General features: G+C 45.7%; 1 protein-coding gene across 3 annotated transcripts in view; it reads right to left on the reverse strand.

Moving 5' to 3' along the window:
- Window positions 1-18,333, reverse strand: part of PRDM16 (PR/SET domain 16) — a 345,908-nt gene that overhangs the window by 39,059 nt on the left and 288,516 nt on the right. For all 3 annotated transcript variants that reach the window (XM_080380315.1, XM_080380313.1, XM_080380314.1), the window contains exons 4-5: window positions 15,553-15,687; window positions 6,701-6,803 (exon numbers count right to left, since the gene is read on the reverse strand). In XM_080380315.1, the coding sequence (XP_080236441.1) occupies window positions 6,701-6,803; window positions 15,553-15,687 (238 nt within the window). The remainder of the gene's footprint in view (window positions 1-6,700; window positions 6,804-15,552; window positions 15,688-18,333) is intronic.

The following is an 18,333-nucleotide window of genomic DNA, read 5'->3' on the forward strand; positions in this document are numbered from 1 at the left end:
AAAAAAAAAAAAAAAAAAAAAGATCTAATGCACATAATAAATTACTGTAGTCAAGGTCAAACAAATTAAAAAGAGGGCAGCTATTATTAAGTTTACAAGGCAGCATCCTGACCACAGTGCCAAGCCAAACAATCAGCTCAGAGCTGTAAATTTTCCAGGAGAACAACCTCTGCGAGGGAGTTGGGAAAGCTCCGGGTTTCTCCACCCAGCAGCCAGCTTCAAACAGCAGCTCTCCAGCCACCACTCCGTCACCGGTGCCGTGCTTCCCTGTCCTCCCCTACCCTCACCCTCCGCACTCCGGGGCTCTGTTCCGTGTTAAGCTCTATTCTCTTCTTCTGATCACTTTACTGTCAACAGGAAAGCCTGTGGCAAAACGCACTAGCTCAGAGGAAAGAGTGGAAATATTCTAAGAGATGCAGCCAAAAGCCGATGCTGCCACGGAGCTGATCCATCCGCGAGCGTGGCCATGCTGTGGGAAGGGGATGACGGGCGTGATGCGGGTGGCACTCGCGTCTCCGCGGTTGCTGCTGCGTCTCTGCGGCTGCTTCTCCGTCTGCAGCTGCTTTCAAAACCGGCAGCCTTTTGGCAAACCCTTGGTTTAAAATCCCCCGTGCACTTGTTTGCCCGAAGTTCTGCACAGTAACAACAACTTAGGCTGTGCTTTAAGGCCTGAAATCGTGTTTTATATAAATCAGGGTTAATTTTGTTAGAAGTGTGGCACGAGTACAAGCACAGGCAGTGTCACACCCCGAGACCGCCGCTCCCCCGCCTGCGCTCGGGCAATAATCTCCTTTCTCCGTTTCTCTCAATACAGCCTATTTAAACTCAGGCTGTGGTTTTCAACCCGTGCCCCTGCACACCGGGGAGTCCGCGACTTGCTTCTGCGGTGACTAAGACAGACAAGATCCCATAAGCTGCTACGGCAAGCTAGGTAGGCAGATGAAACCCAAAGTGGCCCACACCTACACGGAAAGTATCGACATGCCCACAAACTGGAAAAAGTCAAACACAGCTAAAAAAGAAAATATCACCAAGACAAAATCAGCGCAGCCTTGCTATTTATCCAAGCGGCACGTCTCCTGGTACTATACCCCATTTACACAAGGAATTAATAAAATACAGAGATGCTACAGGATTTCCTGAACGGCAGAAGAGAGGGATGTAAAAAGAAATAAAATCCAGTAGGTCATCATTTTCCTTTGCTGGGGGTGGGGGGGTGGGAAGGGATTCTGACTACTAAAGGAGACCTACAGGAAGAGAATACGCATATCTTTCCCATTTCACCCAGTTTTGACAGATTGCATACTCTGAAATTGCTATCAGCAGCCTCACAAGGAGGTGGATCAGGCCCTGCTCTACTCCTTAGAGAAATTCTGTTTACTTGCATTTTGTAGAACAGTACTGATACATATCTCATGTGTTTTATGTCCCCAGGAGGGGAAAACTGGAAATCAGGACATAAAAACTACCTAGCAGTATTGAGAGACTGTGTATAAACTACCATTAAAATAATCCAAATTACTTTTTAGGAAGAGAAAAAAAATAAAGAACTGTAGCATTATGGTACGTCTTGTTATTGCATTTTACTTGTAACAACAGCACGAAGCATACAGCATTACCCAGCAAAATTTAAAGTTTCATAGGCAGATGTTTATGGACTGAAAACATTTTCAGCGTGACAGCAGCAAGCGAGGGGGGCAAGGGCTGTGATTAGGTGGGTTTAGGTACCTTCTCTCCCTCCACACGTCCCTAACTCGGGTGAGAAGAAACAAGCCTGACAGCATCAAGTGTCCCCAGCGCACGCACTGCATGGGCTGAGGCAATAATCTCATCGTGCCATCACTCCTCATTATTAATGAATTCACGTTAGCCCTGGAACAAGTGTTTTATCTGCTGCAACATTCAGTTTTCATAGTCTCAGACGTCAAGGCATACTCAGAAGTGTCACTGGCACTAATAAACATGACCTTACTTTTGTTCTCTTTCTGACTCCTAGAGACGTACGTGGGATGGAAGTTCTTTGACTCATGCAGCCCACTGAACTGTAGAGTAACAGGATAAATCCCTCACCAGCTCCAGATAATGTGGAACTGCTCTGGTGAAGTGTTCATCTGCCTCAGCATTCACCCCACGAATCAAATGTTTCTCTTCTTCACTCTTTCATAAATAATGGCTCAAGGCAAGAAGGCTTTTTTGCAGAGGTGACTGAAAGCCCTCCAGACTGGGAACTCCCAGGTACCTTCATCTCTTAAGAAGCTCCTGCAAAACTCCCAGCATGTCTCAAGCTCAAACTGGCAATTCCCCAGACCAGAAAACTTGGAATGGAGGAAACAGATTTAATTTTTTTCTTTTTTTTTTGGACTTCAGAGTCCATCTAGGTACCTTCTGCAAACTCATACTAAATTCTTTCTACTTCAGTTTGAGATTTACACAATTAATTGCATCTTATTTCAATCAAACCATCCTCTAGGAACCAGAAATTCACTTTGAGTTTGGAAAACTAGCCACGGAGAATAATTTCCTGCATACCTGGCTAGAGATGGATAATTGCAAGCACCCCCTCCCACAGCACACATCCTAATCCTGCACTGCCTCTTGCTATCAATGGCAGTAACATTTTTTCCTTTCTATGAGATTACAGAGGAGGCAGGCAGACAGACAGACAGATGAAATACATTAATAGCCTCAATAATAACTTTTAAAGAGATTCTGCTTCTAATTCTCCTTGGCCTTTGTCAGCAGAATTACAGATCTCACACAGATCACACACAATATAATATGATCCTCAGCCAGTAAAAGCTGGTGTAGCTACATTTATACAAGCTGAGGAGCTGCCCCTATCAGCCTTCTATTAAGAGATGTAAGAAAGAAGACAGCTCAGCTGAGGCATGTGCATTTTTTGCTTCCGCATTTGCATACTTTCAGAGCGGCTCAGATTTTACAGCTCAAGCCCTCGCATGTCACTAAATTGAAAAAAACCAACCCCGTCTATTTTGTACAGGCTCATGCTTCAGTAACAACACCCCTCCTCTTCCATCACCAAACACAACCACTTTTTCTATAGGTGGAAAAGATGGACAGCAAGAAAAGAAATGCATGTGCTTCCGAATATTTGGGTGTAGAAAAAGAAGTTTTTATCGAAAATAAAAACTACAGAACTGACAAAAGTATGATTAAAAGCCTTGTAGTCGCATGTTATTCATGTTGCCACTGGTTGCAAACACTGTTTTGATGCTCAGACAGATTAAACAGAGGCAGCACTGACTGGCTGGTTGAGTAGCTGATTATATCATATCAATATCCAACGGCCATCCCTTGGGCATCCCCATTTCTGCACTTGGGAAGATCAGACATCACACTTCTCAGGAAGTACCGCTGCTGTGCTGGGAAAGAAACTGACCTGTAGCCTGAGAGCCAGACCATCACCCTGCAGAAACGAAACCTCAGCAACAAAGGAGGCTCAGGACTGAACTAAGAAGACCCGGTATCTATTTTGTGTCTTTATATCAGACATCCAGTTTGCAGACTTCAGATTCATTGAAGTTTGGGGTTTTTTCCTTTCTTTAAGCACCAAAAAAAAAAAAAAAAAAAAAAAAAAAAAATAAAAGGCCCTTCAAAACAAGTTCTCACTAAAGTTTTCTTCTTCCTTTCAGCACCGCAAATGAAAATACTGCCGTTCAAAAAAGGTTGCTAGTTCAGTATCTGACAGGGAGAAGGGGATAAAAAGAAAAGAAAAACCCAGTTACAAAAAAATTGCTGCCTGTTCTCTATGTCTTGTTTGTCAAATCTATGGTTGTATGTGCCTATCTTAAGTTCCATCAGTAACACTCAGGACAAAGCAGGAATGTAACAGAAAAATAAATCAGCGCCTAATAGCTTTCAGAGAAACCAAGGGGAACACAATTATGTGGCATCTACATGCTAATCTACCAGACTTGAATCTCAAAGGAGTTCAAGTGCCCTACTCAAAATTCCTGCAGTGATAAGGGGTCTGCTGTGTTTGGCTGGGGTTTGGATAAAAGATTTTTATGATAATTATCTTTGTGTGGAACAATTTTGCATTTTCTTTCTTGTTAATTCAGAATCAAAATGGGGGTGCGAGGCAGCAGGAAGATAGCACTGCTGAAAGTAAAAAGTATTAAGAAGTCAAATGTTTAATGTTGGCCTACGATCATTTGAAAGCAATTATGTGGCAAAAGCACTAGACATTACCGGGAAGATACAGATAAATGTTACATAATGACAAAGATGGAAAACAAGAAGCACTTTCTGCTTGTTCAAACAGAAGCCTATTAGAAACAAAAATGCAAAACAGTGGTGAGTTTCCTTTCTGATTTCTTCCTGACATCAAAAAAAAACCCCTCTGCATTACTCCTTCACTGTGAAAACCAGAAACTATTCATCTCTCTGTGCTGGTCTCAAGAAAATTATTAACTTCTTGGAGGAGAACACTGAAAAAATCATCCCAAAGCTGATATCTCAGTGAGACAGTAGCTACGGCACTGCCTGCCCATCTACTTCACCCACTGACCTTCACCAAAAGAGCTTTCAGCAGCACTAATCCTCAAACCACCCATTTTTTTTTCAGAAATATTTCACACTATTTATGCATATCGTAAGTATGTGCACTCTGAAAGAGTTTCACTGCAAATCTGAAACTGAAATTTACACGCACATACAGAAAATAAATGTATTGTAGGATGCCCAGGTGAGACAACTCAAGTTTCAGCAATTAATTATGTCAAACAGTATTTCCAGCTAATAGCTTAAAACCAACTGGTAGATTAATAATATATTTCTAGAACTCAGTCACCAAATAATAATGCGAAACCTGCAACAGCCTCTACATTCAATGAATGAACAGAAAAAGGCGCTGAGTAATATGCCCTAATAATCTTGAAAAAATTCATGTACCTTTTACATTGTTCTCTAACTTTCACTGTCACCAAATGCCAAGGAAACTAAGAGCCCTAGAAAACAGAGCAGAACTTTTCGAGTCCAGACTGATTTTAATTTCATTTCATTTCATTTCATTTCATTTCATTTCATTTCAGGATTGGGAAACCTACCAGGAGGTCAGGGTTCTGCAATGCTCTGCCACAGCAGGGTCCTGTGCTCATCTCAGGGCTTGCAAACAACCATTTTAAAATAAGAATCTGCATTTTTTGATTACTTTAGACATGCATGTGGTGTTGCTTTGTTTTTATAATAATTTTGGGAATGGTGTAGCGCATCTTTCCTAGTTTTCCCAAGAGATCTCTTCTGTTGCACAGTGTGCATTGACAGGCTCTGTCACTGGCAGGGAAAGAGGTGGGATACAAACATCAGTCAGCGTCTCAGATGAATGTTGAGAAAAGCATTCTAACAAAGGGGGGGGGGGGAAATCCTGGCAGCACTCTGGGATTGCCAGACTATTTGAGGCCACGTGTCCTGCTAACCTGCTCTCCCACTGCTGACAAGAGCCAGCAACAGCTACTACAGGGAAGTGTGCAAGGACCCTGGGAAGAGCAGGTGAGCAGCGACCCGTCCGCAGGGAACGCTGCCTCCCAACTGCCTCTTCAGGGAATCAGCTCCGTCTGCGCTTCCTTCCCAAACCCCTGAATTAGATTTGGCATTTTACTGTAGGAATTCTGGCTATTCCTGCTCCTCAGTACCAAATGCTTCTCCTTGTGAAACTAAAATTGAACCCAAAGCTTTCAATCGTCTAACCAAATGACCAGCACAGTTCCACGCTGCTGTGTATCAAACTGGTGTTTTATAGCCATCTTTGTGCACCATGAAGAAGAAACAAGGACTCAAAGTCTTCTCTCTCTTCTCCCATCCTTCTCTACGTGTCCTATTGAATCTCACAGAGCACCATTCTGGCGTAGGAAGAGAATCCCAAAATCTCAGCTCGTCGCTCCTCTAGCTTACTAGAAAACACTCGCTTAACCTGGAGAGCATACCAGTCCTTTAGACAGTCTGTGCAATTATTGAACTTTTGTAGTTAACAGCAGGATATTTAGAGGAAAATGGTTATGCTGATATGGAAGTGACTACGGGTTAGTGTTTCAGGCTGCTCCACACCACACACAGTACAGGGTTAAGGGAACTCCCCCAGCTGCGAGCCTGTTTGAGCCATGCAGCCAGTCCGGCAAAACACCGCAGAGCAAGGCAGGAGAGACATTGCAGTAACAAAAATGTGACCTTTCTTTTAAAAACAATCATTCCTTTGGCCTTCGCTGCATCATTTCAGGGTTTCAGAGGTGTCTATATTCTAGCAATAACAATTCTAGCGATGGCTCCTCCATCCTCTGCCTGGACACCCCTTTTCCGTGTCATCTAAAGCTCTAAAGACCAGTGCTTTGCAAGCCTTGGAATGTTTGGCCCATTTTTGTTGCACCCAAAGAAACACAGTGACCCTGGGGATTAAAAAGGCACCTCCAAGCACATTAAAACCCACAACATTCCTCAAAGAGAAGCAGCAAGTTAATCTGTTGCGTTGCCTTGAGGTTCACAAACGCTGCTTGCTATCGTTGGCTAGGACAGCTACTCTCACCAGAGAAAGAGTGAAAATAAGCATAAAATATGAACAGATACAGAAGGGACAGGTACTGGACCAGGTTTTTGTCCCCGTCCAGTACTCACTGAGGTTCTCAGCGTTCCTAGGTTTGCTGGTGAGAGGTGCAAAAAGGTCCTGTCTAGCAAAGCGAGGCCTTACCTTCCATGCTGGGCGCCATGTTCCCAAGTGAATAACCACCTTCCTTCAAATACACCAAGAGCTCTTCTCCTGGCTCAATTTCTTTAATAACTTTATAATAGATCTGGGAATCAGAAACAAAAATTGAGAGACATGTTAAATGTGCAAAGACTTGCATTTTACATTTTACCAATAACTCAAATTATTCCAGCTAATAGGGGAGGCTGTCACTTGATTTGTGTGATAATTGCTACTGAGAGCTCTTTTTTTCTGCCTTTATTTTACTCTATGTGTGTAAGTGTTTCATGTGGCTTGGACAATAAAATAGTATTTACAGTAACAGCCTCTCTCATTCAAATTACGCAAAATCTTCCCATTGTTTTCCCTACCTCCTATAAGCTTAGTATATTTGTTATAGCAAAGGGAAGATTAAAGGGATGGAATTGACACATTTGAGCCTCTGCTGCTCTAAGGTGAAACTGGCCTGATGATTAGAGAGCTGAATTAGCGTATCTTCACAGAATTATTTTGTAGATTACTCTCACCTGAAGCCTGAGGACCTGACCCCTAAAGACAAGATGTGAATCGCTCCCGGTGAGCAGTTTATCCCACGCAGAGTGCCTGCCTAGCCACAGAACTTGGACCTTCTGTGGTTCTGTTCACCTACCATGGTTCTGTTTGCCTATCGCGCCCTCGCTGTCACGCTGGAGGACAAACCCCAGCACAGACAGAGCCCTCAGCCAAGGGCAGAGGCCGCCTACCCGCTGTACGCCCTGCTCACATTGCTGTCTGCGGTGTGCAGAACATGGTCTAAAGGACACCTAGTACAGCTTTCCCGAACCAAAATGAATTCTCACACGCCAAGGATGCATTCCTTAGAAAACAGGGCAATGAGAAAGAAAGCCCCTGCATCTGAGGTGCAACAAAGCCGAATGTCGCAAGGCAGCAACGTATCAGTGTGTTTCCATAGGTACCACGCACCCATCCTTACCGTTTTACCCCTGAACTGAATCGAACCCACGGCAGCATCTCCAGCAACAACTGGGTTAGGGGCAAGCGGACCCCATCACCCCTGACACAACGGCAGATTGCGGGGGGGGGGGAGCGTGCTGGTGGGGGCTCACTCGCATCGGCAGGCAGAGCAGGGCTGGTCCCCTGTAACCATCGAGGCGCTGGCAGTGGCACGCTGCTGGCGGGCACCCAGCACAGTTACTGGGGCATTCGGGGCATGGGGAGCCAGTCGGTCCCTGCAGCTGGGAGGATGCTGGTGCAGACCACTGCAGGGAAGGCCAAAAACAGCAGCAGGAGACCAGCAGCAGGATGGGAGTTTGCATGACTGACAAAGAGGATCAGAACTATGTGAAATCCAAGAAACTTGTTGTCTTCCGTATGTTTTCCAAATTTTTAGAGTATGCTGGACCCTGTCCTCTTTAACAATAACACCGTAAGACTTCAACAGGTAACAGTTATTAACCGCCAGGTTTTGCTAGCTCTGCCTGTTAAAGTGAGGCATGAAATTATTCTTTGGGACATCAACTACAATTCACCCAGCACGGGTCCCTGCACGAGCTGCCACCCTTCCGTCTGCAGGGCACAAAGACACAAACCTCTCCGACCCTGGGCTGCGTGAAGGGTCTCACCGGGACGTGTCCCCCCCCGAGCCCCCCTCCCTTCCACCGTGGAAGCGGGTGGCTGGAGCCCGGGGGGCAGCAGGTGCCTCCCCCTGCCCACGGTGCCGCGGGCACCTCGGGAAAACCCCGGCACTGCTGCCGGCGTTCCCTCCTGATGGAGCTGAGGAAAACCCTCACGGAGCGATCACCGCGGTACAACGGCACACGCAGCCCGGCAGGGCCCCGTCCGGGCGCCGCGGCGGGACCGCGCCGGCCCCGGGGGTGCGGGATTTCCCGGCGGCGGCTGCCCCCGCACCGGGGCTGCCACACACCTTCCCCGGCACCGACGCAGCGAGCTTGCCCCCGGCGCGACCACCCCCTCCCACCGCCGCCTGTGGGGCAGCCGCGGGCCGGGCAGCGGGGGTTACGCAGCCGGCGGCGGGCCGGGCGGCGGGCGCGGGTCCGTGGGCGCGGGGCCCGGCCCGCCCCAGCAGGGGGCAGACTCCACCCGCGGCCCGGCCTGGCAGCGCAGGGCCGCCCGGCAGCGCCGTGACCGGCCGCGGGGCCGGGCAGCGCGGGGCGCCTGACCTGCGGGCTCCGGGCGAGGCGCGGCCCGGCGGCGGGGCGGGGGGGCCACCCCGGGCTCTCCCCGTCGGGGCAGGCCGCCGGCAGCCGCCGCGCCGCACGGAGGAAGGGGAAGTCGGGGCCGTGGCGCCCGGGGCCCGGCCCGGGGGTTCCCGGGGGGGGTGGGTACCGCGGTGCCCCCGGCGGGGCGGCCCAGGCCCGGCACCCCCGCGTCAGCCCAGCCCGGCTGTCCCGCGGTTCCCCGGGCAAGGCGCTGGGCAGCCCCGTGCGCCCCGGCCCCGCCGGCCCCGCCGCGAGGGGCGCCCTGACCCCCGCCAGGCGGCCCGGCCCCCACCCGCCGCCAGTCTCCCACCGGGTTGTAACCGGTTTCCACGACCCCGCTGCAAAGTGCGAGTGCTATAAAATCCGCCTTGTTTCCCCTCACCATCTCTCTGATTTGCGCTGCAGCTCTCCCCTGCCCGCTCGCTCAGCGAGGAGAGCTTTCCCCAGGACTAAACCCCCCGTGGCAAACCTGCCTGAAAAACAAAAAGAAAAGACTTGGAATAAGCACAGCGCTTGGGGCTCGACTCGGAGGAACAAGATCATCCCTGCGCCGCCGCTTGCAGCCAGCTGAGGCGAAAAAGAAGTCAAGACAGCTATTAACACACACTTCTCCTTCGGCTAGTAACCCAACCCAAACCAGCACTCACGTACAAACCACATCCTAAAAGGTGTGCCTAGCGCACAGACACATCCACAGATCTGACACTGCGAAAAGTCCGTCAGGATTCTACTAGGACAAAGGCAAACAGTGCCACGGCGTCAGCATCCCGAGCTCCTCCACCTCTCCTGCTTGTGTTCAGAACAAAGTAGCTGTAGGTGAAAACACGCCTGTCACGGTCTTTCTAGACACATAGTACAAGCTTCATTAATGATCAGGGAAAAGCTGGATTCTGCTGGAGTCACATTAATTTCATCAAACATTTCATTATAATAATTAACTTCATCTTGCAATCATGCTACTGATGGTCTGAATTAATTAAAACCACTGCTGTGTTTCCTTTCCTTTCTTATTTGTTGTGCGCCGACCAAGATCGGATTTACTAATCCATCAGAACATTTACATTCATAAATCATTTATGTTCAGCATTTATATAAAAAATGCACACATTATCCTTTCTTATTTCTCACAACAAAAGGGGCACCTCTCCTAATTACCGGTCAGTTTTATTTAACACAAAATTGTTAACAATATAACTAGGGTTTAGGTAGTGCTCTCACAGACAGTTGAAAATACCACACTGCTTAGTTTGTATCAAAATTATTTCAGGCACAGGGCACTAGAAAAAAATTAAAAATAAGAAAGAAAAAAACAAAACAAAACAAAACAAACAACCCAGAGGAATCCTTTTCCAGTCTAGGCTTGATACACAGATCTGCTCTATAACTGCTTCTGTGGATGTAAACGCGATGTAATAGAAAGCTGGCTCTGGCTATAACATTTTGCAGCCTATAACCAAGCAATTTGGTACAATTACTGAAAGTATCAATAATGCAGAACCACAGCACACAATCGCATTCTGAGGCTGATCTCACCCCGAGCGGAGCACAAAGTAATCAAAGCTGTACATCTTTTCTCTGAGAAAAAGTGTTCTTGAGACAGACACAGCTCAGAAACAATGCGGTAATTGTTTAACTGTTTCCAGTATCAAGGCAATAGATGGAGATGAAACACGTCAAGTGAGAAAACCACGTCCGTGTATTACCTCATTAGTTAGGCATCTTTCATAAAAAACAGCACTGTTTACCTGCTGTATGAGTTATGCCTACTATTTCTCTTAGCTTCACTGCGGCAACACGTTTGTGCTTTAGGAAAAAAACGGCATTAGAGAATGGAGAAAACAGCTGCAGTGTTTACCTAAAGATCGAAACACACACCCACTAATTGCATCAGTGTGCGGCAGTGGCCGAGGGACAATTCAAAACGAGCTAAAAAGCTGCTGCTTTATGTTCTTGTCTTGCAAATAGTTAACTATACTAGCAATCCGCTGGAGTAACAAGGCAAATATTCCTACCTACTGCTCGTCTAAGACAACTATCAAACCGGTGTGTGTCTGGCTGGCTCAAGGAGGAGCGAACACGTAAAAGTTTGGCCTCGTGCATTTCTGGCCGGAACGGGGCTGCACATTTTGCTTTTGTTCAGATGTTTTCCTCCTTTGGAATCGCCTTCCCTTTGTTTCAACTAAGCCACACTGCTTTTTATTTCCTCTTTTTAAGGCACTGTGTTACACAACTAGGAAACCTGAAGACAGTCACTGAATATGTACGTAAAATACATATAAAATACCTCTATTATACAAACACCCAGAAGACTGGCTTATTAAACAGAGGCCCGATTTTTTCCATCACTGCAGCTCCTTCTTTTTTCCAATATATGTAACACAAAGAAAAGCAGTAGCTCTCATCCTAAAAGCAAGCTCATGGCTATTACCTTTATTACATGTATTCTGTTTAATATTACAGTCTCCTGAACGAGAACAGCTAAACTGCTGAAGTATTTGCCCCATGAAGGCAGTAGTAGCAACATGAAAAAATAAAACAGAAGTCATGTCTCATTTTCCAGATACATTTAGCAAATCATATAATTTTTCTACCATTCTTTTCTAGCCCTCTTTTAGGCAGACAATTATTTCAGTCAATCAAGGATCTTCTATTCTTTTCAAATACCTGTCAAGTAAGAATAAACATAAAGAAAACTGGATAACATTATTTTACATTTGAAAATTGGTTTCACAATTGAAAAACAGTTAATGAAATGCCTCAACTAATCTCTTTCTAAATAGCAACATTTTAATCTTTAAATTGGGGAAAAAAAAAAACCCATCCCAAAATACTCAGAGGTCCAGATTCTGCTGTCAATTTCTTCACTAAAAATCAAGGAAAATTCTCTGTACATCCCTGGGAATGTTCCCAAGTTACAGGAGTGCAGAGCAGAACAGAATGTGGTGGTAGCATGGTGTGTGTCAAAAAACCATCTCCCCATGTAAAAATGTTTATTTTTTTCCTGAAAAGGAAGTGGTTTTGATTAAAAGCTTATCCTGGCTCTTATCATCACAGTGCTGCTTAGTTATTTTGTGGATAATCTTTTATTGCAAAAGCTTTTCTTTATGTACGTAACAAACAACCCCCAAATCTTTGCACGCCTACTGCACAAAGCCTTTCTCCCTGTTTTTTTGAGTGCCTGTTATGGAAAAAAATGTACCTGGCTAGCAACGTGAAATCAAATGAAGTTAAAACCAGCAGCATTAGGATATAGCACTAGGTAGAAATTAGCAATGCTTAGTCACTCTGAAAATTTATAACATGTTTCCGGCTTTAGGAGTCACTCTCGTAAGGGCCTGAGATGTCTCCTTTCTCGCTCGCAGGATGCGCGCAGCACCGGCACCCAGCAGAGTCTCCCCTTGCACGGACTGCGCGGGGTGTTGTGCGCAAGAAAGAAAGTTTGAACTCAACACAAATTCAGTTTTCTAAATATATCCTGCAGGGAAAAGGAGTGGATTCGTTTTAAAAGCATGCAACGGCCCTGGCCAGAAGCACACACTCCCGTGAGGAATCCAGCTCAGTGCCCTTGACTTCAGTGAAGCAATCACACAAGCAGAACTGCTCACCCTCGGAGGTATCTGCAGGAAGACGACCTGTAACACCCCCCCACACCCCCTTTTTTATGAGTATGGACCTCACACTGACATCAGCTAAAGAAAAAACAAGGAAGTGTAAAAACATTTTGTACCCTTCAACTGTCTAACTACAGTATCTTTGAAAATGCATGCCACTTTTGCTTTGGTATTCAGCAGGCCAGGGTTTCTTAGGACCAGGACGAAGAACCTGATTTTGCATGCTAGTAATTTTATTTTGAGTGTCTAAAGAGTTCAAATACAAGGGGTTTATGTCCAAGAGGCACCTTGGCTACCTGTGAATTATGAATTCACTGAGTTTGATGAAAGCACGTGTCAGCTTGCAGACATATATATTTATGGACTGTTGGACATTTTTCTATTTATATTTGCATCTTACGCTCTTAGTTTTCATGACAACCAAAGACACTCACAGCCACCTTTACCCTTTGAAGCTTCATAATCTGGAAGAACGATCCGTTTCAGTAAAAGAAGTAACCACCAACTAACACCAGAATCTTTCCAGGAGACAAAGTAGTGAGGCTTGGTTTTGTGTAGCAGTGGTGTGAGAGAAAACTTGGAATGAACAGGAAATTCCAGAACAAACATGGTTAAATTGTCTCCTCTATAAATAATAATACAAGTCCACAAAGATTTTAATGTGCTGCTGACTGCTCTAAGTACTGTGCCATTGAAATGAGTCCATAGGCTGTCTTAATCAATACCTGAGGAAACAGTATATCCTTACTCTGACTTTACTCCTCCCCCCCCAAAGCACCCAGTGCCTCTAGTTATCAATCACCATCATCTGCTGCTTTTTACACTGGATTTTTTCATTCCAACCAGCTGGCCTGACCTAAGACTTCTCAATCTTTCCGGAAAGAAGGCTGAGGGGAAGAAAGCATTTTCCTTTGCTACTGTTTCATTGTGTTCTGCAGCTTCTTATTTTCTTCCTCCTGAAGAAGCACTTGCTTGCTACCTACCCCCTTTTATGTGACTTCTAGTAAATTTATTTACTACAGAGTTGTAAGAGAGTGGTCCTAACAGAGAAAAAATAAAGAAAAGAAGATGAGTGGGTATGATAAACAGCTGTTCTTTCCAATCAGATTGCTGCATGCACTAAAAATATGCACAACCAAAAATCTCCAGATGAGGGACAAGAACAGAAGGACATGCAGTGACCGGGCTTAGAATAAAACGTGATACAGCCTTCAGGTTTTTGGCAGATTTTGTACATATGTCTAGTCCTTAGTCTAAGCATTTGTGAGAACCTGGGAAAAGCCAGCAGTGTACAAGTTAACATTTTAAAAAGAAGATATGTGCATTCATATAAAAAAACCCTGTATTAATTCAGTTTCGTTCCCCAGTCTAAGATCTTTTTTATGAAACCCAAACTCTAAATATTTGGTTTTCTCTTCTTTTAATATTTGTGCTTTTCTACTGCTGCTGGTAAACATCCTCGGTAGCAGCTGTGAGGATGAGCGCTCAAAGTCACCTGCAGAGACCACTGAGCAAAACTGCTGTTAAGAAGTGAACACACGCGGCTGGCTAAAGCTGTATTTCATGCACAGTGCTGCAGTGCTGGGAAGTATTAGATAGGACAGGCAGTTGCACTGGTCCTGCTGAATCTTCTGGAAAGTCTAAAAAGGTATCCCTCAGGCTAGCAGTTTGTGCTCAGGCAAGCTGCAGGATGCACAGCAAGGAAGCCGAGTCAGTCGCAGGCTCCTGCAAACCCGTATTTTCTGTGCAGAATGAAGGATGGTGAAAGACCTAAGTAACAGGTGAGGGAAAATGCAACGGCCCCGAAGGTATTTATCCTGTCGGTCTGTGAAACTGAGACACAGGAGCAGCCCTGTGTGTGCCACAGAAGGCACTGAGCAGCTCACGGTGTAAGACAAGGAGCTGATGATAAATGTTGGCTCTTGCTCAGACGGCTCCTTGTTGTAAGAGCACTTGTGAGTAGTGGTGAGTGGGCACTGCAGCAATCAGCAGCTCATTTTAACTAAGCAGGCTGAAATTTAGAGCTTTGTGCCTCAATCTCTTCTGGATTGCTTGAATCATGAACATTTGCGGTATTTCTGTAATTTTTTTCGGCATCCAAAGTTAAGTTATTTAAAAGCATTTTAAAACAGGAACTAAGTGCACAAAGTGAGCTGATATTTTGGTGCGCCCTGAGCTATTCTCATTTTATGTGAGCTGGCTTCAGATTCACTCTAGCTTCCCTGTCAGATACAGGTTTTAAAATGTTTCTGTTAGAAGTGTATTTTCCCATCCTCAGCTCATTTTTTGCGTGCATCCAAACATGCCTTCTGTTTGCGGACTGGTAATAACATTAAGAGTGCATTTCTCATTTAAGTTAGGTCTGAAACAGTAACTTGTACTTGGATTGCACTCCGAGGTTTGTGAAACTCCCAGCTTGGCTTGCTCATCTTGAATCCATTTTTGGGTTTAATCTTCAAAGAACTTTATAAACGTTAGCTAACATTATCAAAATCCTATTAATTCTGTGTAATATCCCTCGCCCGCACCCCCACCTAGAGGCTGCTCTACCAGCATTTCTGTAAATATGCCTGTTAGGCTTTTACTTTTCCTCCTCCACAGACTCCCAAACCCTCACTCCCCTCTTAGATCAGAGAACAGCTGACTTTAGAGCTTGGAATCACACTCCCTACCCACCACTGTCAACCGGTAACGTGAACTTCCTATGGTTTTGATGGCAACGAAATACCAACACTGGTTTCCATTTGTCTCATTGTGTTTTGTTAACACAACTTACACTTCACACCAGGTGTTAACATTTCAAATTATCTTCCCCACCACAAAAGGAGTCAGGGACTGGAAGATCACATGAGTCCAGGGTTTTTAGATCATTTCAGGGATGCCGCAGCAGAGCTGCTGAACAGATGACCCCCCTGGTTGCTTCCATTCAGTGCTGCCACTCTACACTACCCTCTGCCAACCCACCCCAGCAGCTGTGGAAGCAGCGAGGTGGGCACAGCAACCTTGGAGCTGCCGAAGTCGTTACCTGGTCGTTAACGTGACACACGGCTAGATTCTGCCCGTCACAGGAACAGGCCACGCGGATGTACTTCAGCCAGTTCCCAGCTCCACTCTGGCCAGCATCAATACAGAACTTGTCATTTCCCAGGTCATCAGCAATCTGTAGAACAGGAGAAGAACAAATACATGGGTCATCTTCTGTAAAATGATAGCTACAGGAAGAAGAAAGAAAGGAGAATTACTTGCAATGCAGGATTCCAAATAAGAAACAGAGAGGAGAAAGCTGGCTGGCATATATAATTAAAAAAAGAGACATACGGAAGACTAAAAGCAGCTCTTAGTCATAATCTGAAGTTCCTGGTTAGCAGAACCTCCAAGGACATGTATCAGAGTCGTCCATGATTACAATGATAACATGATATCAGTTGTCCATGATAATAGGCTCAGGAATACAATTATTAGGAGACAAACACTTCTAGTATCCACACCACTTCAGTAATCAAAGCAGGTAACTCCTCCAAACCGTATTTATTTTAATGACAAGGCCCTTAAACTGCTCCATCTTCACACTGTTTCATCCTTCCACACAGGATCAGGTTTTATTATAAATGATATTCTGTTTTTTAGTAAACTTTCAAAACAGGTCACTTACCCCAGTGCTGTGAAATTATATTTTAGAAAATGCTGTAACAAGTGACGCTTTCATTTATCTAAGTACACCACTAGAAGTTCACTGACAACAGAGGATCTGTGTGGTTGAAGGTGAGATAAAATTTGGCCACTGAGCAAAAGAGGGATCTTTCCAAATAAAAACCCTCAAATGCTTAAAAGTCCAAGTGTGAAAAACAAGGGTTAAATAAAGGGTCCTGGTCTAAGGAAAATCGCTGTTTTACCAGGAAGAGACTTAGCACTTTTTCTTTCTTAAGACAGTAAAGTAAGTTCGATGACATTGAAACAGAAAACATGTTCGGCATTCCATTCGACATTTGTGATGACCCATTCTTGCAACTCACTGAAAAAAGCACATTTTAAAAACAACACAGGACACCACCAAAATGAGGAAAAGCCCTTTGAGTCCTAAGTACGGCGAGGGTGTATTCTGCTCATAAGTGGGCCTCCTTATTACAGAAACTCTTTTTTCCCCTAGACTTAGATTTCCCTCTACCCTTACCAGACCCTGTGTCATTGCAAATTACTTCAGTCATCAAAAGCTCTTAACATGCTTTTACTAGCAATTAATTCTCTCAAAATCTCATGGGATAGGATAATACTTTCCCATCCACTTCACGACCGAGAAAAAAAGAAAAGGTAGGAACAAAGGAAAGGAGAAACGAAAATGCAGCGATGACAGCAACAGATCAAGTGTAAGGTCAGGCTGCGAAATCTTGGAGCGCTGCTGTCGGCTGGGACCCTGGCTGCGCAGCTCGGGACCCCCGCGGAGAATCAGGACCGTGCCAGTCTTGGCTGTGTGCCCCCAGCACCAGCCCAGCGCCGCCCAGCCAGGCAGCCCCAGCAGGCAAGCTCACACTCCCTGCACCGCTCCCAGCAGACGTACCTTGGTCTCCCACCTCCGGCACTAACCCTTTTTTTTCTCGAGCTACGTGTATTACAACGGAGGAAGGGAAAATCACGGTGTCAGGATTTGGCTTCTTCCTTCCTAACCAAACGATGGCACTGAAGCTGCACGGAAATACCACATTTTCTCCCAGAATATGTGTGTTTGGGACAGGACTGGTGAGAAACAACACTCCCTGTGTTCAGTGTCATTAATCCCCTGCTTGGGAATACTCTCCCAGTTGCTTACCTATGAGACCTGGGCGGGTTCAGCTACACGGACAGGCTCTGACTCTAACCAGGGTGAAGCGCAGAAGGTGCACAAACAACGCACAAAAGTTATTTTAAACAAACACTACACGCGTGGCAACATCACGCACCCAAACTGCCATTCAGTTTTATAACACATCTGTGAGGGATTCCTAATAAACTCACTTTATAGCCCAAGAAACAAGACGAAGAGAGGGACACGAAACACCTGGAGCATTCTTGCTGTTCCCGTGTTTTCAGGTTACTGCTCACGTCCAGCGCCCGGAGCAGAGCCCTGCCTGATGCTGCTGGCACCTCGGTGGATTAGCATCCCAGGTGTCAAGTTGGGCATTCAGACAAAGATAATGAGGAACATGCAATTAGTGGCCACTTCTGGCAAGTCTGGCTTCAGCGACTTCCTCAGAACACAGCAGCAGAAGCAGTGATGGAGTTTATAGTTTTCAATTCAACTGACTTGGCCACAAAACATCATCCTTCCTCTTGGAGAAAAACCCTGCCTTGTTCACGCCTCACATTCCAGCTTCCTGAGTAAATAAAACAGGAGTTGCACTGGCAACATCCTTTGCCACACTGCCCCCGTTAATTTCTGGAGCAGATCTATCCGTTCAGGTTCGGTAAATGAAGGAGAACTCCCCCGTCCAAACAAACACGCATTTCACAAGTCAAAAACTACATGGCAAGACCTTTCCTGCTGGTGAATTTGTTAAAATTATAGTAGCAAATTCTGGTTTATGTGAGCTAATTCTCAGTCATTTGTTTCATTTTCTTCTAGTTTGTTTTGGTTTTAAACCAGACTCTAACTGCAGCACTCGCTCCTGTGTGGTGTTCTAGATCAGGCGCGTGGCTTGCCGCTGCACCACGCAGCAACCCCAGCGGCACCGCGGCACATCCCTGGCCCCCTGGCAGCTCCCGAGCTCCCTGCCCTTGAGTCTCGAGACTTTGTGGGAGAGGAGAAGGTAAATGACATGTATTCAGGCACTCA

The sequence above is a fragment of the Falco punctatus genome (genome assembly GCF_963210335.1).
Source record: "Falco punctatus genome assembly, chromosome: 3".
NCBI classification, from domain to species: domain Eukaryota; kingdom Metazoa; phylum Chordata; class Aves; order Falconiformes; family Falconidae; genus Falco; species Falco punctatus.